Source organism: Hydra viridissima, unplaced genomic scaffold (genome assembly GCF_058129835.1).
Source record: "Hydra viridissima isolate aposymbiotic clone 2 unplaced genomic scaffold, HvirCarnegie_v1 scaffold_1, whole genome shotgun sequence".
Classification (NCBI taxonomy): Eukaryota; Metazoa; Cnidaria; class Hydrozoa; order Anthoathecata; family Hydridae; genus Hydra; species Hydra viridissima.
In genome coordinates this window covers 4,386,377-4,408,850 of record NW_028324300.1, presented here as the reverse complement: position 1 = coordinate 4,408,850, position 22,474 = coordinate 4,386,377, and the positions used below count along the sequence as shown (strand labels likewise).

The 22,474-nt window shown below is 28.8% G+C and overlaps 4 protein-coding genes and 1 long non-coding RNA gene across 10 annotated transcripts; all 5 read left to right on the top strand.

The window, feature by feature from the left end:
* Positions 1-942: 942 nt before the first annotated feature.
* Positions 943-2,853, top strand: LOC149892967 (uncharacterized). Its single transcript, XM_090072807.1, has one exon. It carries the CDS (start codon positions 1,037-1,039, stop codon positions 2,726-2,728), a length of 1,692 nt encoding a protein of 563 aa, XP_089928933.1. The 5' UTR covers positions 943-1,036; the 3' UTR covers positions 2,729-2,853.
* Positions 2,854-3,048: 195 nt separating this feature from the next.
* Positions 3,049-5,142, top strand: LOC149892966 (uncharacterized). 2 transcript variants are annotated; one of them, XR_016447583.1, is made up of 4 exons: positions 3,049-3,303; positions 3,489-3,604; positions 4,793-4,824; positions 5,022-5,115. It is a non-coding gene; the product is annotated as an uncharacterized LOC149892966 (long non-coding RNA). The 2 variants fall into 2 exon arrangements; XR_016447580.1 differs by lacking the exon at positions 4,793-4,824 and having other exon boundaries at positions 5,022-5,142.
* A 113-nt stretch (positions 5,143-5,255) lies between these two features.
* Positions 5,256-6,718, top strand: LOC149892965 (uncharacterized). 2 transcript variants are annotated; one of them, XM_090072821.1, is made up of 4 exons: positions 5,256-5,457; positions 5,643-5,857; positions 5,980-6,145; positions 6,304-6,718. In XM_090072821.1, the coding sequence occupies exons 2-4, from the start codon at positions 5,726-5,728 to the stop codon at positions 6,612-6,614; spliced, it is 609 nt and encodes a 202-aa protein (XP_089928947.1). In that variant the 5' UTR covers positions 5,256-5,457; positions 5,643-5,725; the 3' UTR covers positions 6,615-6,718. The 2 variants fall into 2 exon arrangements, with proteins under 2 accessions (XP_089928947.1, XP_089928954.1); XM_090072828.1 differs by having other exon boundaries at positions 5,316-5,430.
* A 4,224-nt stretch (positions 6,719-10,942) lies between these two features.
* LOC145187322 (GPI ethanolamine phosphate transferase 3, catalytic subunit-like) lies at positions 10,943-18,356 on the top strand. Of its 4 annotated transcripts, none has more exons than XR_013846858.2 (8): positions 10,943-11,455; positions 11,691-11,861; positions 14,248-14,434; positions 14,631-14,784; positions 15,594-17,421; positions 17,517-17,663; positions 17,784-17,983; positions 18,078-18,356. XR_013846858.2 is itself a non-coding variant. In XM_080063686.2 (8 exons), exons 1-8 carry the CDS (start codon positions 11,002-11,004, stop codon positions 18,303-18,305), a joined length of 3,378 nt encoding a protein of 1,125 aa, XP_079919812.2. In that variant the 5' UTR covers positions 10,944-11,001; the 3' UTR covers positions 18,306-18,356. The 4 variants fall into 4 exon arrangements, 3 of the variants coding, with proteins under 3 accessions (XP_079919812.2, XP_089947529.1, XP_089947532.1); XM_080063686.2 differs by having other exon boundaries at positions 10,944-11,455; positions 15,594-17,430; XM_090091403.1 differs by lacking the exons at positions 10,943-11,455; positions 11,691-11,861; positions 14,248-14,434; positions 14,631-14,784 and adding an exon at positions 14,810-15,480 and having other exon boundaries at positions 15,594-17,430.
* A 159-nt stretch (positions 18,357-18,515) lies between these two features.
* LOC145187323 (transcription and mRNA export factor ENY2-like) lies at positions 18,516-19,321 on the top strand. The gene has a single exon (XM_080063689.2). It carries the CDS (start codon positions 18,569-18,571, stop codon positions 18,854-18,856), a length of 288 nt encoding a protein of 95 aa, XP_079919815.2. The 5' UTR covers positions 18,516-18,568; the 3' UTR covers positions 18,857-19,321.
* The last annotated feature ends 3,153 nt before the right edge of the window (positions 19,322-22,474 follow it).

Genomic DNA, 22,474 nt, shown 5'->3' with positions numbered 1-22,474 from the left:
AATGACTATTAGAAATTGAAATTGACTAAAATATGTGTCGCTCTGACGTCAAACGAAAACATTCGAGTCGGCAGTCCTGTTGAAAGAGGTGTATTGCGCAGAATAAAAAAAAATCCTCAAGGAATTTTTTAATACCTAAGAATGTGTTAAAAAAAAAAATTATGAAGGCATACCAAAAAATAGCATATATTCTTTATATCAATGAACAAATATTTAGTAATGATTATCTAATACCTAATAAAATCATCGTTTCGGAAATTTTGTATAACAATTGATTTGCAATTAGCTGTTGCTAAGTTAAGTTAGGCGAGGAAGTGGTAAAGTTAGCAGTACATGGGATATAAAGATTATAATACGTGAATAAGTGGTTATTAAGGAATTAGGAAAAGTTGTATCATGAGAAAAAGTGGATATATTTTTTAATAATGCTAAAATTTAGCCATGCTTGTAGGCATGGTGTACACCATGCCTATAATGGACATGTGTGTATGTATGGACTTTCTTATAAGAAAGTCATATTCTTATAAGAAAGTCATAGTGTGTATGTATGGACTTTCTTATAAGAAAGTCATATCCACTTTTTCTCATGATACAAATTATTGTAAATATAGGTATTATTATTTATAAGTAAGAGTAATTTTTTATGTTATAGCATAACATTAAAAATTATTCATTTAACAATGTTTATAATATTTTACTTAAAAATCAGTTGAGTATTTGTAATTTGAAAACTATTTGTAAATATATTACATATTAAATATATTGATTTTGTAATATACAATGTAATAAGGTAAGTATGGGTATTAAGGCCCACCTTTGTCGAATGCGCGGTAAAGAAATGCTGATTTTTTTTTCCTGCCAGTGATAAAACCAGATAACTCTAATATTTTAATGTCGAAAAAAAGTTTCACAATTTATTTTTTCCCTAACTTTGGATTAGTGGGCCTTATTACCCGCCGGGCCTTAATACCCATACTTACCTTACAATTGATTATATGTATGTTTTAAAATAGGTTTTGCATTTTATTGATAGAAAATGACTTCTGAGTACCAAAGAAAATATCGAAAGGTGATAAAGGAAATGGGGAGTTTTTTGAATGCTGATGAACCGGATGTTGAGATGTTACAATCTTTGTCTAGACATGATATTGACATATCTAATTTTGATAACTATAATGAGGATGATTTTGAAACTAATAACCTGAGTTTTGTTAATAGTAGCTCGGAAAGTGAAGGTGATCCAGAATCAGTTAATAGAAATGAAGAAAATTTGAGAAATGATTTGGCTGATTTGGCAGTTAGATGTAAAATGACGCATCTTCAAGTGAATGGAGTGCTAAGTGTCTTGCGAAAGTATGGTTTTGATCTTCCAAAGGACAGTCGTACTCTTTTAAAAAGTACAAGAACAATAGTTACATACAAAAAATGTGGTGGTGACTATTTGTATTTTGGGCTTGAAAAAATCATCACACAATCTTTAGAAAGAGATGACAGTAATGAAATTCTGAACTTGAAAGTAAATGTGGATGGCATACCTTTGTACAAATCATCTAGCTTACAATTTTGGCCAATATTATGTTCTATAAATCATTCTACTCCTATGATTGCTGCACTTTTTAGTGGAAATTCAAAACCAAACTCTGTTAATAGACGTACAACATTTGTTAACCCAGGTTGTTTTAACGCAGAAAGACGCACTGATAAAGAATTCCTCAACTTGGCTTATATCAATAGTCACCAGCATGGTCCAACACCATTAGTACAAATAACAAATAACTGTTTAAGCATTTTTTCTCTGGACTATATGCATTTAGTTTGTTTGGGTGTGGTTAGACGAATGCTTCAATTTTTGAAAAAAGGAGATAGAGTAGTAAGATTATGTAGCCGTCAAATTTTAAATATATCTGAAAACCTACTTGAATTAAGAAAGTTCATCCCTAGTGAGTTTGCAAGGCGCCCACGGGCACTGATTGAATTGGATAGGTGGAAGGCTACAGAATTCCGCCAATTCTTGTTATATACAGGTCAAGTTACGTTAAAGAGTGCGTTAAAACCGGATTTGTACAAACATTTTTTAACATTGTCTGTTGCTGTGACTATTTTACTTTCACCTGATAACGATAAACGAGTTGAATATCTTGAGTATGCACAAAAACTACTAGAACATTATGTTCTACACTGTCAAAAGTTGTATGGAGATAATTTTGTTGTATATAATGTTCATCATTTACTCCACCTAGCAGATGATGTACGTTTTTTTAATTTATCGCTTGATGAAATTAGTGCTTTTCCGTTTGAAAATTTTTTACAGACACTAAAAAAGTATGTTTGGGCGCCAAAAAACCCACTTGCTCAAGTTGCTAAGAGGATTGAAGAGTATGAAAATATTGAGCTTGTTCGAAAAGGTGTTATTAAATTAAAACAAAGAGATTGGAAACTATCAACACATCCTAGAGACTCAATTGTGTTTCTTAAAAATGACACTTATGCTCAAATTATAGAAGTTACAACAAATGGGTATTTATGCTGTCTTTTTGACTGTTCCTATCTACAGCCTTTTTTTATAGAACCATGCTCTTCAGCTATTGTAGATATCTACTATTCAGAAAACCGCCATAAACATACCCAAACAAAACTGGTGACTAATGAGGATATTGCCAAAAAGGGGCTTAAACTGCCATGTGGAGATGGATACGTCCTAATGCCGTTTCTGCATTGTAACGAGTAGTCGTACATTATAAATAAAATAAATTTTATTGATATTCTCATTAATTTCTTTATGCTGTATTATTATTTGGTAGTTTTTTTCAAATTTTAAAGTTTGGTTTGCTGTGTTTAAACATTTCGATAGTTTTAAGATAATAATTTTATAAGATAACATTTTGTTTTATAAATAAAGTTTAAAATTTAAAAAAGTTAGGTTTAGGTTAAAAGACGATTTAACGCAAAATTTATGCACACAATTATTAGATAAAAATTATTGGATAGTCCTAACCAAAAGTTACCAGATTAATTTGGCTAAACATATAGTGTGTGTATATATATATATATATATATATATATATATATTACATTCCCATATAATATAAATAATAATATAACATTTATTTAGCATAATGTTATGGATACGAGCAGCTTGGAAGGAAAAATCTAGAGATGAAGAAGGGACTTTGCCAAACAATTGGGTAGAAGGAAAATTTGTTAGATGGCCTCCAAAAAACGTTAAGCATTTATATGAGCAGAGAGCTGAACCTCAACCCAACTGGTTCAAATTTGAATTAGTGAAAATAAAATTCTGTTCAGGTATAGTGTTTAGAAGAGACTAAAAAGTTTGTCTTCTTTGATGGTTTTTTTTTAAAAGACAAAATATAATCATTAAAATAAGTTGTATATCTATAAATATCTCTATCTCTTCAATATTTTCTATAATATTAAATTTTACATTTGAATATATTTGTATTTTGAAAATTGCATTTTCAGATTTTCAGCTTTCAGGAATGTGAAAATTTTGAATACACAACATCAACAGACATTGATGAACCTCTTGTGGAGAAACGAATAAAAAAAAGAAAGCTACAGACAGACTATATAGAATATTCAGATGGTATGTTGTAATCGTTTAATAATTTAAAAAAAGGCGGCAATAATTTAGAATTATTATTATTATTTTTTTTATTACATTTAAACATTTAATAAGACTTATATAATGATGATGAGAGTGGAGATATTGTGGTATACAAGTTCTTAAAGGGATCTAAGTACTAAGTACTCCTAACATTGTTTCAAATTAAAAAGCATAGGAAAAAAAAAGTATTTTTTTTTTATAAATTATACTAATACATAAATTATACTAATAGATACTACAAATATTTGCCAAAATCACTGCCAAAAACTACGCTGTTTTAAAAATAACTGTTTCATATTGAAACTAAATTTTTTATACTTAATAATGCTTGTGGTAAGTTTTAACAACTTCCGAATATCTAATAAAATTTTCGCTTATTGTTTTAATTTATAAGGTCGAGTGATTTTAAAATTTTTAATTTGGTAATAAGAATTTTAATTAACCAAGTTAGAAAAAAAATTAATAAAAGGTAATAGTTTAATTCATGCCCTGCCACCTTGTAGCATACTCTTTAGGCAAAGGCTAGGAGAAGCTAACTCTGACAAACACCCCCTGCCTTGGGGCTCTTGGTTGAGTAAAGGCTAGAGATGGTGTCTCAATAAAAATACTCATCTCGGGCAGACATTCAATGCACACGAGTACTGTCTTGTAGAAGGTCTCCTAAGCAAAGATTTAAGGGTTAAATAGATTCTATCCGTTGACCAGCTTCACACACCTTCTTATCTATTAGGCTGGCATAGAGGTATTTACAATACATTGTTTCCAGTTTAGGATGTTGGATCTTCTTGACTCAAGGCATAGGTTTTGCTTGTGTTTTTGTTTGTATGACTAGGCAATTCATTCTATTATCTCCTAATGAGGGTGAAGCTCAGTGAACAGTGGTTGCTTGCAGTCTTGTTGCAAGTGAAGATGGTTAAAAAATAATCAAAACTTATAGAAATCTTAAAATTTAGTTCAATTTCTAAAAAGTATTTATTAAACCGAAAGAAAATTTTAAAAATTAAGTAAGTTAGTGGTCTAAAGTAGAAAAAAGAATGTTTTTTTGATATTTTCAATAAATATTATAAGTATTTTTGAAAACAAAATCATTAATATATGAACTTTTATTACATTGGCTAAAATTATATTCTTTAAAATGTTTAGTGTCATTTTTTATATTTTAGATAGTGATGACCACAATTATCCACAAGAGTCAAATGGTGCGTTTTTATATCTGATTATGAATTATGATTTTTGCTTTTACAATTTTAATACTTTAGTGATGTCAATCTATTTTTCATTCCCATTCAAGAAATAACAATTAGTTTTTTATTTTGTCAAAATTAAAATCCTTTAAAACAATTTACTCAAAAGATTATTTTAAGTAAATTATTTTATTTTTTTGTTGTTGTTTTAGAAGAGTTGTCCAAGTTCCCCACTCCTCCAAATGCGCCCAGCAAACTAAGTTTACGTTTACATTGCAGACAAATTAATACTTTATCTAAATCTACTAATTCAGTCCATCAAAGTTTCCTTGCTCATCCAAAACCTACATCAAGCATCAAATCTTCTCAATCACAACCAACATCAACAATAAATGACCTAGTATTACCCAAAAAAAACTACCCAATCATGTTTGCTGTTAACAGCATCAAAGATACCAATCAGCTCAACACCAAAATCTACCCAGTCAAGTCTGCCACTAACAACATCGAACCAACTGATTAGGTCAACACCCAAGTCTGTCTACACGGTCAGATCACTAAAAACAGTAGCTAGTGATTCTCCTAACATCCAATCAAGAAATTGCACATCCAATGAACTAGGTAATAGCACCGATAAATTAAATGCAAGTAAGTATGCAAGTAAAATATTATTTTTAATTATGGATTAAAATAATGTTTTATACATTAAAATTTAAATAAATAAAATTAAATAATATTTAGCTATATATTATAATGGTAATTATTTGCATAGATCAAATTTTTTTAACCTTTATTTTCAAGATGGTGTTTTTAATAGCTTAACTGAATTTCAGAATTCCAGAAGACAGTTCTCTTCAAACTGTCACAACTCACCATAGAAATCTCGGAAGTCAAAAAGCTCCTTGAGCGACAATCAATGCCAGCTGTTTTACTAGGTGCCAACAATTCAATGGATTCTTTTGAAATTAGTGATGGCCCCATTGACACAGTTGAACAATACGAGTCACTGGTTTCTCGTTGTGAAAGTCCTGCTGCAAGAACTCTTTTGGTAAGTTTTATAATTAACTGAACAGTGAAAATTTATAAACGTTTTATGATTGTCTAACAGTAACTATTTGTCGTTGCTATAATAAAAAAATTTTAATTTTAGTTTAATTTTTTTAATTTTAGTTACATTTGCTAAAGAAAATTGGTGGATCAGATTTGGGAAAGACCACTGCATATATTATGTCGCGACTTTTTACTAATTCTTTGATGTCAAAAATGAACATGGATGGTCGAGGAAATTTGGGGAAAATTCCGTTCAGAAGATCCTCTATATGTAAAGTTGTTGTTGGTAATTCCGATGTTGATTTTTAAATACAAATTATTTTAAACCAGTTTTTTTGCTGTTACAAAAATAGACTATTGAAAGTCTATTTTTGTAACCCTGAAGGTACATTAATAATTGAATAATCGATTTTTTATTAACTTCATTAATTGTTTTTTTTTTAGATTCTCTAATGTACAGTTTTCCCAATATGTCAATAGCTCAAGCACATAGTTCATTAGCCGCATATTTAAAACAGGCCTCGTGGCGAGTAGGAGGGCCAAAAAAAGAAATCTTCGAGATTAAAGAAAATGTTATTAATGATGATCAAAATGTAGAAGAAGACGATCAGGAGACGAATAGGAATGATGATGTTTCCCAAGAACCGGCGCCGATGAACAAAGAACTGGCGCATGATGAACAAGAATCGGCGCTTGATGAACATGCGTTGGACGGTATATTAGAAAGATTTTTGAGAAACCAGAAAACACAGTGATCCAAAATACATTTTTATAAGTTTAATAATTTTATTAGTAATCTTTAACTTAATGCTAATGTAAACTTATTATCTGCTAAATGAGATTAAATTTACAAAAAATATTTGTATAGGTGTTCTTGCAAAATAATATTGCTACTGCGAAGACATAATGGATACAGCGATTAAATTTTTTAGAGTTAATGAAACAAATATAAATTAAGAATCCCCCATTCCCTGCTATTTGTGGGGTAAATCCAAACTATAGCGTTTTTTACAAGTTTTTAATGGGTATATATAGTATAAAAGTAGTAAATAACAAAAAGTTAAAAATAATATATAATTATATAAGTATATAAAATATTTGTATATATTGGAAAAGTATATAAGGTGTATATATATATATATATATATATATATATATATATATATATGTATGTATTTATTAGGCTGGATTTAATTAGATTTAAATCTAAACGATTTACATACGTTTATTTGACTAAATCTAAGCGTTTAATATACGTCTAATTAGACTAAATCTAAACAATTTATATACGTTAATTGAACTAAATCTAAACAGTTTATATACGTATAATATACGCTTTATATACCTTTATTAACCCTATAATAGACGTCGAAAATACGTTGTAATTTCAACGTTTTATGGAGGTTTGATCTAAACGTTAATCTGGATTTCATTCTGAACGTATAATCGACCAAATCTAAACTTTTATCTAAACGTTGTTTCGACGTTTAATAAGCGTTTGTGTGTTTACTGGGAATGTGATTGAGTTCAGAGGTTTTTTTCTGACTTGCTTTGCAGACTTGCTTTGCAGACTCGCTACTGTATGTAAATCACCAGTGGACATAAGAGGAAAATCTACATCAGGAGATGCTGCACCAGGGTATGAGACAGAAATAGTGTAACAGCATATTTCTTTTTTTACTTTAAAGATGACGCATTAATTAACATGGAGTAAAATATTCTCATTAAAAAGTTTGATTGCACTGCCATCCATAAGGAGTTCAAATCAAGATTCGGAAGTGAGTGTTTCCCAAACCTATCATAAAAATATTTCTAATAAAAATTTTTACTTTCTATTTCGGACAACCTTAGGTTAATATATTCTATAATTTTTAGGAACTTTCTAGTTAAAAGAAATAGCTAAACATTGAACAATTTTATTTGATATAAAAGATGGTAAAAGATGATGCTTTTCCAATGAGCATAGAAATTTTATATTTACATGATAGGAATTTCCAATAAAATTAAAGCTGATAAGACCATTAGAGCGATTGCCATGTAGATTTTTTTCTACTATCAAAGCTTGTTCAAATTTCTGTTTAGGAATTACTTTATTTACGCCAACTCAGTGTCTTCTGCTTAGGTAATCTTTATGAAGGAGATGAAATGATTAAAAAGTTTCAGATAAAAATATGCCGATTTTGATTATGCATGGGTTTTTTTATTAGCTTATCCTGTTCTAATCACGTTCGGGCAACAGTCACAAATACTGTTTCATATATTTAACTTAAAGATTATTTATTTATTGATCCTTTTAACTGTGGTAATACTCAATAATTCTCGTTTTAATCTTTATCTTAGTAGGTCATTATGGATCCGTTGCAGAGGTGGATGAGATCATATATGGTGCATGCATAGATCAAAATACTTCCAACTGAATAACAAAAAAGAAGGGAAGAATGCGATTAAGAATAATGAAAGCAGTATAGTTACATTAAGTGAACTTACACTTTGTTCCAACATCTGTCCATCTGTAAAATTTACTCCCTTCAATTTAATACGAAATTTAATTACACACAGAAGTGATCCAAGTATTTAAAAATCCAAAGAAAGTGAGAAAAAAAGATGCTTACTTGGGAGAAGGTAGAGTAAAGATTGTTGTAATGCCATAAGCACTGAAAAACTCATCGCGTGACGTTTCCACTTCTTCAAGTAATTAAACTTTTAAACTTGATACAATACATAAAATAATTACAAAAGGTCATTTTTAATTCTCTCATGAAGATAGTTTATTTACTAGCATTTATGTAGGCAGTTCAAAGCAAAATGCCAAACGATAAAGATGCCAAACGACCAAGATACCAAATGATCAAAAGAGCCAAGTCAGTACTGAACTACAATGGATTATCAATTTCATCAGATTTTTCAAAAAAAGTACTTTTTTAAGCATAGTTTAATTATTAAAAAATAGAAAAATATTCCCAGATAAAAAAAATCATTATACGGTCAATACAAGGAGTCTGGTGTTACTTTCAACTAAAATGGTGATGGGGGAGCGGATTTTTTTATAAAAACTTTTTTATAAAAAAGAAAGGATTTTATTTTAAAAATTTTATTGTAACTGTTAGTAAATTTATTTTATAAATAACCATATTGCAGTTTTTATCTCCGAAAAACGGAACACCTTTACCTTAGAGCATTTGCTAAATATATTGAAATATTAAAACCAAAAAATCAAAGAGCATAACAAGATTATTAGTAAGTTAAAAAAGAGCGTTAAGCTTGCTGCTGATAAAATGCAAGATTCTTTTGAAGTTTGCTGCTGATAAAATGCAAGATTCTTTTGAAGTTTGCTGCTTATAAAATGCAAGATTCTTTTGAAGTTTGCTGCTTATAAAACAAAAGATTCTTTTGAAGGTGTTAGTTTGTGACATTTTGTTAATTTATTTAGGAAAATTGCATTATTTTTCATTTAGTGGAAGAACTTTTTTTTTTTTTAACAAAAAGGTTTTTTACAAAATTATATACATAACTGTTTACATATTTAGGTTTATACAGAGTATTTTATTGCTGTATAATTTTCTATCATTAATGTAGCTTTTAAATGAATCGTTTTTATTGCCAAAATTCAAATAATAATGGTGGTTAACTTCCATTAAATATTTAACATAATACTTTAGTATCTGAAATTTTCGCGGTTCGAGCCAACCGGAAAATTAAGCAGGTTCCTGAAATAAAACATCACGGGAAGTACATACTTTTCTAAGGAAATTATTTTCTCAGAAATTTCATTTTCGAAGGCAAAAATATTTTTTACGGGAATTTAATTTGGCAGATCGGGTGTCTCAATCCGCGAAAATTTCTATCTTTATAGCAATTGAAGGATTTATAGCACATGAAGGATTTTGTTTATATAGCGAATTTTTTTTCCCATTATTTAAAAACTGAAGATTGAAAATAAATGTTAAAAAAGTAGTAATTATCTAATTTAAATAGAGCTTACTTCAAAATAGGAAATACTTCAAAAATCGAAAGCAAACTGATTGTTATTGTTTTACTATCAACAATAAAAAAAGCCAATGTAAAAAAATTAAAAAAGTACCAAAAATGTAATTTCAACAGTTAGAAAAGAGTTTGTTTTTTTTGAGCTGTTTCTGTCGGAAAAAAATTGAAGTGTAGTTTTTAATTTACTCAACGATTTAAAAAACACAAAAAAAGAATATAAGCTTGTAATCGTTTTCGTTTGGGCCGAAATTGCAACCTTTCGCTGATTCGTTTCCGTCTTAAAACCAAGTATATTCTAGGTGATCCATAAATTGTCTCAGCTTTTTTTATACTTTGTTTACCATTGAATCGTTTATTTTTTGAAGGTTGCATGCTCATATTTTCTACGCTGGTTAACATAAATCGGATCTAATCTTGATTATTAATCAAGTTAATAATAGAACTATTTACAAAAATACAGCACCTTTTAAAATAAACAACTCAATAACTGCTACATATTGTTTTTTTTATTCCCTTTCTTGAGTAGTTGCACAAAACTAACTATTAAGTAATTTATTTCCTTATTATTCCAAACAAAGTAAAAATATAAAGCTACTTATTCGAAAAAAAGAGTATAAAAATATTTTATAGTTTTTCTTAAAAGCTATAAAATGTCTACATTTAAGTTTAAAGGTGCAGTGTATTTTATGATTGATAAGTAAAAGTGCAAACGCAGGAATGAGATGTGTTTAGAGAAGTTAGGACCGAAAAAATGATCTAAGAGGTTTTTTCCAGAGATGAACTGAATAGTAACTACATAATACACTTTTGATCAACCTTTTTAATTAGCAAAAGTATCAGAAATGTCTTTTTTCATCTAATGTTTAGAGTATTCACATATGTTCTTCATATTGTATCTGTGAAGTTCCTGTATCCTTTTATATTTATAAAAAAAAAAAAGTCTATGTATTTATCTGTCTTTTTATTCATACACTATATATCTATTTTATAAAATTTCACCAAAACTACTTGTTAATAATTATTTATAAGTACTTTACTTCAAAGTTGTTAAGTTAATAAAAGATTTCTGTGTATAACTGAAATATGATTTTAGACTTATAAGGGTAAAAAATTACATCCTTTTTTTTTTAGATATATTTAAAACCCAAAGCTTAAAAAATGGGTCTGGGTTTTCGCATCTTCTTCTTGATGTTCTGGTTATTTCTAATGTTCACTTGTGCTTTGATGCTATTTACTAAAGGTTTTTTGTTAAAAAGAATTGTTGTAAGTAACTTCAGCAGTTGTGAAGAGGATAACTGGTATATTAACAATTTATGGAATGGGGTAAAAACAAATATAGTTTTTCAAAAAGAAAGAGTTCCTTCTAAGGAATCCTGTAATAGATTGGTTTTACCTAAATTCAAAAAAGCATTACTTATTGTAATCGATGGGTTACGGTATGATTTTATGCAGTATAATGAAGGAATTAATCTATCTTCTGCATTACCCTATATAAACAAAATGAAAAAACTGCATTCATTAATGTTAAAAGAACCATCAAGTGGAAAGTTGTACAAGTTTGAGGCTGATCCACCAACAACAACTATGCAAAGAATCAAAGGATTGACAACAGGTTGTTTTAAAATGCTTTTTTCATTAACTAGTAGGAATGAAGTATTGTAATTTAAACTTGGTTTGTTATTCATTTGGAAGTATTTTGTATCTGTGCATTTAAAGTAAATTAAATTATAAGTTTAGAATATGTGTATTATTGAATAAATTTAGTTTAAAAAATGCATTTTATTTTATAACCGAATAAGTTTTTGAGTTAATACCTAGTAGAAGTATGCTTTTGAGTTTTTTTCAAGGCAGCCTCCCTACATTTATTGATGCTGGCTCAAACTTTGACAGCTACGAGATTACCGAAGACAATATATTAGATCATGCTTTGCGCCAAAAGAAAAATATATCATTTATGGGTTGCTCCACCTGGACAGAGCTGTTTCCTCAACACTTCTATCGAAAGACTCCTTATTCAGGTGATACTTTTTATAAAGATAAAAAGTCAGTTAAAACTTAATGTTATGTTCAAGTTAAAAATCATGTGAAATGATATCGACCTCTGTAAATGAAAGTAAGCCACCTAATAAAAATTATGTTTATAGTTGCAATATTAGACCAAATTCATTTTAGTATTACATTCAATAATGTAAGCCTTTTTAGTTTTAATTCATAAGGAATTCAGGCTGAATAAAGTAAGACTCAAAGAACCTAAATGGAAACTTACGTTTTACTAAAGGCTCAAGTTCTGTTTAGAGTTGACAAACTTCTAAAGCTGTACTCAAAAAAAGAGTTTAGTTTTTTTACATTAGGAAAGAGGTTTGAGGGTAGTTGTTTCCTAGTAGCTTTTTTAGTCAAATCTCTTTATCTCATAAAAGTTGCTTATAAGTTGCATAGACATTCTTTTGCTTATTCAAAAATAGTTTTGAGAATTATTGTTTTGGGCTTGCAACTGTAATCAGCTGTAATCAGCTGTAATGTTGAATATAGAGTAAAACCAGTGCACATGGGTATATTAATGATGGTAAAGAATTTTTGATCTGTAACATGCTTTCAATTTCTTTTGTTGTTTTGGAACATAGGAAAAATTGGAAAGAGATTAACTAGCAATGAAAATGTGATGAGATTAAGTTCTACATTTTTTAATCATTTAAAACATGTTAATAATGTCAATCAATTTGGTTTATTCTGTAGTTAAGCATTATATTAAGTAGTTCAACCTCAAGCTTATTTTTTTACCAATTCAAATTATTTTTCTTACATATGTTTAACAAAAAAAAAACTTTAATTTATTTTGTTATTGACATTTAAATATTGGTCTGAATGTGAAAAACTAAGAACCATCTGATTGAGCAAACTTTTCCAAAATACTTGAATTTTACATTTGTAAAAAAAAAAAAAAACCTTCTTAAAAAAGACCTTTATCCTTTTGATTTTAAGCTCAAAGATATTGAGTGTTTTGAATAATGTAATAATTCAGAAAAGTAATATTTATGCAATGATTTTTTTGTTACCTGGTACTTAATATTTGTATAATTTCTAACAAACATAAAATTGTCTTTAACACCACTTTAAACACTGAAAAGTGCCTCCATTAGCTTACAAGACATCTGAGTAACTTAAACTACCACAACGTCTTATGTTATAAAAGTACTGTCATTCATCCTCTGTACCATCAAATTTCAGATATTTTATCCCATTCTTCTTTAACCCAATTAGAAATTCTTGATAGAGGCTGCTCTCATGATACCACCAGCTTTTCTATTGGTGAGAAACCTTGACTTTATTGACTCAGTTAAATGAGTGTTAAAAGAACCCATACTAGCAGAAATATTTAGCAAACTGTTTTTGTCTATCCATCCTTTATATTGTATATTCTTTTAATAAATCTTTCTGACTTTTTGATTCTCATTTTAAAGTATTCTGAGGAGCCTTCTTTTTTCTTATTTTAATCATAATTTTATTAGCTTAGTCTCGTTTACAATAAGATACAAGACAATGTCTTAACTCTTCTTGTATTTTCTCCCTAAAAACAAAATGATATTTTTTGTTTTGTTTTTTCATCAAGCAATGATTTTAATTTTTTACTTGTTAGCATTGTAAGATTATTTTTTATACAATTTTTTCACTTTTTGTGTTTAGTGTTTTTAAGGTTAGCATGTTAAACCTTGTTGTTTGATGTTTCATCAATTTTATCTATGTTTACCAAGGTTTTTGTTTTTCATAATAAAAGATTAGAGTTAAACAATATTTTCATGCAAGTTTTCCAAAAATTTCTGTGTTTTAGTTCTTAGTACTAATTTAAAACTTATTTAAAATGAGTTCATTTGAGAAAATGACAGTACTTTTATAAACAACAGACCTTTTCGTAGTTTAAGTTACTTAAATGTCTTTTAAGTAAATGCCCTTCAAAGTAGTGTCAAAGACAAAATCTATGTTTTTTAAAAATCATATAAAAATTAAGTATTGGTAAAATAAAAAATCATTGATAACAAGTATCTTAGATTTTGATTTATGGTTTTAAAAAATTTTTATTCTTAAATCATCTTAAAAGGACATAAAAAGACAAAATTGGTCTCTGGAAAATGTTGGTTGGCTTTAAAAAATTAAATTTTTTCAGTTAAAAAAAAATCTTTTGATTAAAAAAAATTGGTTGGCTTGCATACCAATATATTCTGAATTACTTGCTTTTGCTACAATTAAAGATGCAAAGTTTTTTGTTTTTTTTTACTATAATTAAAGACTAAAAAATTGTAAAATGGTCCGATTTTAAAATACGGCACATTAAAATGTTTTTTGTTTAGATCAAAATAGTTATCTTTTTAAAATTTATCCCCTCTTATAAACAAGTTTTTAATCACATAGCTTTAAATGTGAAAGATTTGGATACAATTGATTATGGGATTATGAAAAATATAGTTGGAGAAGTAAAACGGTCTGATTGGTCAATCATAATTGCACATTTTCTTGGAGTTGATCATTGTGGTCATCGATATGGTACTAACCATCCAGAGATGACAAGAAAGTTAACCGAAATGGATACTGTGATAACGTTAGTGATATTAGTTTTGTTGTTATCTAAATAAAACATGTAATAAAACATACCAAATATGTTAAAAAGTCTTGGTGAATTTGATTTTTTGTTTTAATAAAAAACTAAAACAAAAAGTGCAGTACGAGAAGAAGACTGGGTGGGTGAGAAGACTTTGTTATTTATTTATTGGAAGTAAAATTTATTATTATTGTAGTGATCTTGCATCAAATATTGATAATGATACAATTTTGTTTGTTATGGGAGACCATGGGATGACAATAACAGGTGATCATGGTGGTGATAGTCGTGATGAAGTAATGGCAGGTTTGTTCACTTACAGTAAGAAATCAATTTTCAAACCGTTTAAGGTGAGAAATTTAAACATTTTTTTTTTTAATTTTTAATTGTAAGATATTGATATTCAGTAAATTAAAGGTCTTATCTGCAGCATTTGAAATTGTAGATAAGGTTTCACTTTTTGTTAATACTCGATTTATTTAGGAATTTTAATCAAATCTTTAACTATTCTTTAATTATCACTTATTTTATGATTATTAAATTCAAAAAAAAATTTTAGGAATTAAAAAGTGAATTTACTAAATTAAAATTTTTGCTTTATAAAGAAAAAAACAGGGTTGGTACAGTCAGGGAGAATCAGGGAGAAAAGAATTTTTAGTTTTATCTAGGTTTTTTAAAAAGAGTTTTTTAAAAATTTTTTACTGTCAGAGGGACAGCTTTAACCACTATAGATTATTTTTATGTTTTACTTAGTGATATTAAGAAATAAAATAATGGCTATATATGTTAAACCATATAACTCTAGTGGGGTTATTTTCAACATCTCTAGTTAGCTAATAATTACAGATGTGATAAGATTTTGTAAATTGTTTGGTATGTACACATAATGCACAAGTTTGGTTAAACAAGGAAGCAAAATGTTCATTCATAGACAAACAAATGCTCTGACAAATTTGGATTTTTCATGATAAGTGTCAGAGAAAACTATGCACATATTGGAAAAGTGTTAGGAGAAATTTTCAGAAAAAAGCTGTATCAACCCTGAAGTAGGTTTCTGACTTTTAAAATTTTGTTTCACGACATTGAAAAACAGTTTTTTTTAATACATTTTGTTTCTTGTAAAATCAACTTTTTTTTAGCAGAGTTATTTGTTTATCAGGTTAGTGATCAGGTGTTACCCACAGTTTCTCAAATTGATCTGGTCCCAACTTTATCATTGCTTCTTGATCAACCTATTCCATTTCCTAATCTTGGCACAATAATTCCTGACTTTTTTGATGGAAAAGAAGAAATGTTTATTCCAAAGATTTTCAAGCAAATTTCAGATGCAAAAATTGCTGGCAATGCTTTTAAACAAATTAACAAGGTTTATTTAGCATTAATAAACAGTAAACAAATCCTTAGATACATTGACCAGTATCAAGCTTTCTCCAACGAGCTTCCCTCTGATCTAATTGAAGTGGCAAAAGCAAATTTTGAGTTCAGTGTTGACAAGTTTGATGAGCTGCTGCAGATTCTAGTTGCTATTGACTGGGAAAATGAAACATTAGTTACAATTCGATCAAAAGAGATAAGCGGATACATTCAAGATATGCAGCTTTTAGATCGTTCATTTCAAGATATTCTGCAAAGTATGAAAGGCATGTGTAGGAAGGTTTGGGCACAGTTTGAATTATTTTCAATGTGTTTAGGCTTATCATTAATGGGATTTATCTCAGTTACTGTATTCATTATGCTCTATTCCATGAACATGAAGTTAGTTGTTGAGTCTGGAATTTTACATACATTAATAAGTGTAATTGGCTTTGTTTTTTCTCTAATTGGAGTAGCATATCTGGCTGTACCATTTCAAAACATTAAAATGGCTGCTTTTGTAGTTTTTGCAGCTATTTCTTTTTCTTTCAGTTTATGGCTTTTAGCATGTGGCAGCAATATTTTTATATTAAAAGTTAACAATCTAAAATTCAATTTTCCAGTTTTAATTAAGCAGCATAGTGGTGTAGGGTGGATATTTTTGGCTTACTTTGTAGTGCATTCAGCATCGCTTTTTTCAAACAGTTTCATCATATATGAAGACATGAGCACTATGTTTTTATTCCAATCAGTAGTTTTATTCTATGCAATTAAACACTTTATTACCTCTCTTATGTATTACAAAATTCAAAATTTAAAAAGTTTAAAGTCAAAAAGCTACATGCAATTAAAAACAGTAATTCTTCAGTTCTGTTTTAATGAACAAACATTAAAACTTTCAATTATTGTTGCAGTCTTATTGATCTGTATTCGATCAACAAAAGGTTTTTGGTTTTGCAGAGAAATGCAACTAACCTGCGTAGTTTCAACATATTCTCTACCACTAGCAGCTTTGATAACCACCTTTACAGAACATTATGCTCAAGAAAGACTTTTGTTGGCCTTCTTTTCACTAGTTTCTTTGTTAGTGATTACACGTTGGTATTTAAAAAGGCGTGGAAATTTGAATGGCATTAATTCTACTGTTATTGTTATGAAAATCTTAGCTGTGTTTTGTGTTGTTTTTATGGTTTTACATTGGATTTTGCAATTGGCATTGAGTCACCCAATGTTGGTAGCATTTAATATACTTTATTTGCAGCAGATATTGTTTCCTCGAATTGTTTACATCTGTTTCATTTTATCTGTTATTTTACTTGCTGCTAGCCCACTTGCTGTGACAGTTATATTCAGAAATTATCAAGAAAGTCCACATCAAAACAAAACAATACCAGAATTATATAATGAGCTCAAAGATACTATTTCCAAGAAGCAATTAAACAATGCATCAGAAGCCCCTTTAGTATATGGTCTTCAAACTGTGTATTCATCTGCATTTATTGTTTTAGTTTTTATATTAACAGTCGTTACTTGTTTAGTTTTAAGTGATAGCATGGTTTTTCCTGTGTTACTGTTGTGGATATCATCATATTGCATCATGGCATTGTTTAGTTTAAGTGCAATTAAAGAACCATGTGAGTATGGTGAGGTTTCAACTTTGTTTTGCTTTAACATGTATGTTTTTCTCAATAAAATTGAAAAAAACTAAATAATCTAAATTCTTTTTCAGGAGATATTTTGTGCAGTGTTCTAGTTTGGTGTTGCTTTTCAATGTATGGATTTTTTGGTACAGGCCATCAAACAACAATACCTGCTATTCGTTTTCCTGCTGCATATATTGGATTTGAAGGATCTTTTATAGAGATGGTTCCTCAGGGTGTGTTTAAGTATAGTAGAATTTTTTTGTGCCATTTTTTGTACATTTTCTTATACTAATTTTTGTTGCAAAACCATTTGTAGTTAAAAAATTAATTGTGAAATAAAAACTTTTTACTAGTAATGGCCATTATGCTGAATACGTTTGCTTCTCAAATCATTTGTGCACTGGCATTACCTTTGCTTTTCATTAGTCAAAAGTTGTTGTTTTTTAATGAAAAAGAGAAAATGGCGGAAGTTGACCTCGTTTACAACATCGAGAGTTCGCGAATAAATCTCTTTCGAATAAGTGTCCTCTACATGACCATATTTATGTTTAAAGTAAGTTGTTGCTAACTATAGTGATCAGTAGATTTTCGTGTAACGACGATTCAGCAGTCAGACTGATGTCGTTTTGGTTTGTTTTTTTTTAAAGGTTTTTATCACGGCTTCTTCAGCTGCTCTTCATCGCAGACATCTCATGGTGTGGAAGATTTTTGCTCCAAGATTTTTGTTTGAAGCTGTGTCTTTTTTTATTAGCACTCCAGTAATGCTTCTTGGTTATTGCTTTTATCTTCGCATTGATAATTGTTTGAGGAGGTGGTTGGAAAAGTTGGAAACACTGAACGCAATTGAGCAGAATAGAAAATTATTTTTTCGTTAGGAGATTTTTATGTATTTAAGTGATTTAGTACATTTTATTCAGTATTTGGAATTTTAAAATTTTTTTTCTGTTTATTTGCTTTTCGAAGCGATATTTACTGCGATCGGTATGTTGATAATAATTGAGAAGTTTATGTCTCGACCTGATCAATTTTTATAACGATGACTTAAACATGTTTGTAAATAATTTTATTTTATATTTCTTATTAATTCTTACCTATATCTTACTCCTTTATTTGCAGTTAACTAACACTTTGCTTTAAAATGACACAAAAGCGTGAAATTCAAGTCAGACAAAAAATTAATCAACGCTTAACTGAGACTGGAGAAAAAGAACGTCTACAGGATATGTTGCGTGCTCGGCTCATCGAGAGCGGTTGGCGCGAAGAGTTAAAAGAATACGCTCGTCAGATAGTAAAAGAAAAAGGAATTGACAATGTTACGGTTGATGAACTAGTAGCTGAGTTAACCCCTAGAGCAAGAGCGCGGGTTCCAGATGAAGTGAAAAAAGAATTACTAAATAGCATCAGAGAATTTCTGGCAGACAAGTAAATGATTTAGATTTTTTTCAATTAACGGTTAAACTTCGATTAGAACGCTGTATTTTGATGCAATAACTGACATTGCATTCTTTGCGATCACATGTTTACGTTGGAGAAACTAATTTGAAATTTATTCCTTGTCATATTCTTGTCTAACTAAAATATTGGCGGTAAATATCTAAACAGAAATTTAGCCCTTTCTCTTACGTGGAAAGGTATTGCACGAGTTTATTTTGTTGATTGTTCGTTTGTTTTTTTTTTTTCTTAATCTAATGGAACATTTAACAGAACAGAAAATGGAAACAAGTTTTGCTGAATTTAAGAAAGAAAGCCTTGAACGATGTAAAGTGTAAGATTTTGTGCATCGTCCGGACCAAAAGTGTTAGGGGTAACTTTGTTGAATCAAAAACATTTTTAATACAAATTATTTCCAGTGAAAGAAAGAAATTCTGTTATTATGTGCATCAATTTGAAATGCATCTAGTTTTTGTTACTTGTATCAGTTCATTTTACGAGTCCTAATTTTTGAAAAGTGTCCATGGAATACAACGAGATACGTAATAAAAATAATGCGAGAATTAAATTCACACTTTTTAGCCTGGGAAAGACATAACCAGACTAAATCTCTTACAGTTTACAGCTTAAAGGCAAATAAAGTAATAATTTTGTTACCTTACATTTAAAATCGAAATAAAGTTTTTATTGAAAAAGTCGATACTTTTTAAATTAAAGTCATCGTTTAAATATTTTTATTTATTTTAATATGCATAGGACTATTCAACTATATAGTTATATATATATAAAATTAACTTTTTTAATTGAAATGCATTAAAACTCTTTAAACACATCATGATGGTTAACAGTCTTCTTCGTCCACGCATTAGGAGATTTACTGGAGACAAAGAAGGAAAAAAATTCTTGTAAATATTAACAATTAAAAATCCTCTTATTTTATATTGTACAAGATTCTGTTCTGACGTAAAAAGCAGAGGTCGTTTTTTAAAAAAAGCTTTAGACTGAATTAGTGAAAAATGTTTGTCACGATATTTTATCTGTTGACCATCAATATGTTTTTAAATAACTCAGTATAAATCTACTTAACAGACAAAAAAAACTTTTTTTGATTGGAAAATATCTTTTAAGTATTTACCTCGATGTAGAGTCCCAAGAGTTTTTTTTATACGTTTTTTTATTTTTTCCACCTTCGCTTAATGAACTCACTTTTGAACATATTAGAAATTACTCTAACGATACAAGTATATCCTTTATAGTAAAAAACAATGTTTTGAGGTAATATAGTTAGGGCAAATTGTGAAGTAAAGATTGGTTCAAGTATTAACATTATTTAGACATTAAATCTGTATATAATGTAGTTCTACACTGGTACCTTAAATGTACTTCTACATTGGTGTCTTAAAGAAGTTCCATACTAAGATTCCTCAACAATTTTTCCAAAGGCTGTATCTTTATTTATTTGGAATGAGTGTGTTTTTTTGTGGATAAAACCGTGACGAAGTTTGAGTGAAACCGAAATCCGTAATTAAAAAAAAAAGTTAAAAATCCCTAAATGTTCTTATGAACAGGTAGAAACCAGAATTTTTATGAACACGTAGAAAACAGAATTTTCAGCAACCGAAATTTCTGTTTTTGAACGAAAAAGAAGTTCCCGTTCACTGCGTTCTTGACACGGATGAAATAAACATTAGGGATTCGCCGAACCTAATTTTTTTTTATTCTAAACACTAAAATGTTTTTTAACCTAAATGTTCGATTGTAAATTTTTGTCGAATGCCGAACGGTTCGGTCTTAATATGCAATATCAAAATTTATTTTGGAGGAGTGAGAGCAATCATTCTTTTTTGGAGGAGTGAAAGCAATCCTAAACACATCTATACAGACAATACTTGCCAAGTTTAGTTATTTGGTAACCTTTTAAGTTTATTTTGAAAAAAATTACTCTAAGATACACTTGTAGTAACATTAAAGTAAATAACACTACAAAATTAAAAGATGCTTTTAATAAAGCCAGCTGCAAACCAAATCTCGATCGAAAGATAAAACTTTTACTGAAAGCTGAAGGTGACCAACTGCGCAGTTTTTTCCCGGGATAGTCTCGATTTTATAAAAATTGTCCTACGTCCCGATATTAAAAATAATATCCCAATTTTTTGAAATTCAAGAAACTGAGTCAAACACAAAACAGACAGAGTAAGAACCTGTATATAATTTTATTTTTCAATTATTTGGTTGAAAAAAAAATCGGGATTGTGCCGGGAAAAACTACGCAGTTGCTCATCCTATTTAAGACTAGTGCCAAGACAACCAACAAATCTGGGCAAGCTGAAACATTTGCCCTAATTTAACAGTATGTATAATAGAGACAAATATTCTTGCTTAATGTGGTAAAAAAGTTGTGTAAAAAAAGATTAATACTTTAAAGTTTCATGATTTTAAAACTTATTAAGTTTGGTAAATTAATATTTTATTAACTAAAAATGTACAAATTAATATCGGTAAGACCCTATCATTTCTCCTTTATCATCAACCGTCATTGTTTTATTTATTTATTTTTTTTTATCTAAACGCTCTTCAGTGGGCACATTCAGATAGATTGGTTTGGTATAACAAGATCACAAGAATTTGTAACAAAATTTTCTGCAGGAGCATTTTCAGTGCGATGTGTATAAATCTTTTTTAACGTCTATATTTTTTTTGCCAATTAATTCTTAGAAATAAAGAAAAGTGTTTTAAAATAAAGCGTTTAGAAATAATGTAACCGCTCTTTAAGATACCAAAAGCTTTAAAATTTGATTCACAAAATTTAACTTTTTGAAAAAAAATGAAAAGAATTTAAGTTATAAATAGTTTTAAGCATAAATATTTTCTGGGTCACAAAACCTTTATAAAATTAAGACATTTTCACATATTATCCAGCATTACTAAGTATGAAATAGAAATTTAGTTAAGATAAGGAAAATTTGGCAGCTTGAGTATTAGCTCCCTCTCAGTGCGACATTCGGTAAAAACTGTTTTTAAGCATTAAAACAACGAAAAATCCATAAAATGTAAAGTTTGAATAAGCCTAATGTTGTTTTGTAGTGTTATTACTCAAAAACAATTTGTACCGTGAGAGATAAAATTGAAAGTTTATTTATTGTCAGCGATTGAATTTGGATTGCATGTATAGCCATAGAACTTGATTGGCTTTTTTTTTCATTCGGCAGCCAAACTAGAAAACCCAGTTGTTCCTAAAAATTTTCATATAATCGATTAAATTACATCTATTTTCATCTACAAGATTGAGTTTAGCACTTTTTTACTTTATTTTGAAAAACGTTTATAGGGATCCAGTCTCTTAGTGTAAAATAATTAACGAAAAATTGATAAACTGTGTAATAGTAATACAAGAGTAAAATGTTAAAATGGCATTCTTAAGATTGCGATTAATTTAACAACTTTAGTTGTTGTTTTTTTTTGTGCAAAAAAAACATCTACTAATAATCTTAAATAATAATTTCTCTCTAAACGTGGTTATTACTTTTTTTGAGAGTTACTGAAATAAGTCAGAATAAAAATTGTGTCCTTAGGTAAGCTTAGCAAATTAACCAAATGAAAAGTTTTTTTAGTA

Coding starts and splice junctions, on each gene's coding strand:
- LOC149892967 (XM_090072807.1), top strand. CDS start 1,037: ATGACTTCTGAGTACCAAAGAAAATATCGAAAGGTGATAAAGGAAATG.
- LOC149892965 (XM_090072821.1), top strand. CDS start 5,726: ATGCCAGCTGTTTTACTAGGTGCCAACAATTCAATGGATTCTTTTGAA. Junction 5,858..5,979: donor CTGCTGCAAGAACTCTTTTG/GTAAGTTTTATA, acceptor TTTTAATTTTAG/TTACATTTGCTAAAGAAAAT. Junction 6,146..6,303: donor TATATGTAAAGTTGTTGTTG/GTAATTCCGATG, acceptor TTTTTTTTTTAG/ATTCTCTAATGTACAGTTTT.
- LOC145187322 (XM_080063686.2), top strand. CDS start 11,002: ATGGGTCTGGGTTTTCGCATCTTCTTCTTGATGTTCTGGTTATTTCTA. Junction 11,862..14,247: donor TCGAAAGACTCCTTATTCAG/GTGATACTTTTT, acceptor TTAATCACATAG/CTTTAAATGTGAAAGATTTG. Junction 17,431..17,516: donor TAAAGAACCATGTGAGTATG/GTGAGGTTTCAA, acceptor ATTCTTTTTCAG/GAGATATTTTGTGCAGTGTT.
- LOC145187323 (XM_080063689.2), top strand. CDS start 18,569: ATGACACAAAAGCGTGAAATTCAAGTCAGACAAAAAATTAATCAACGC.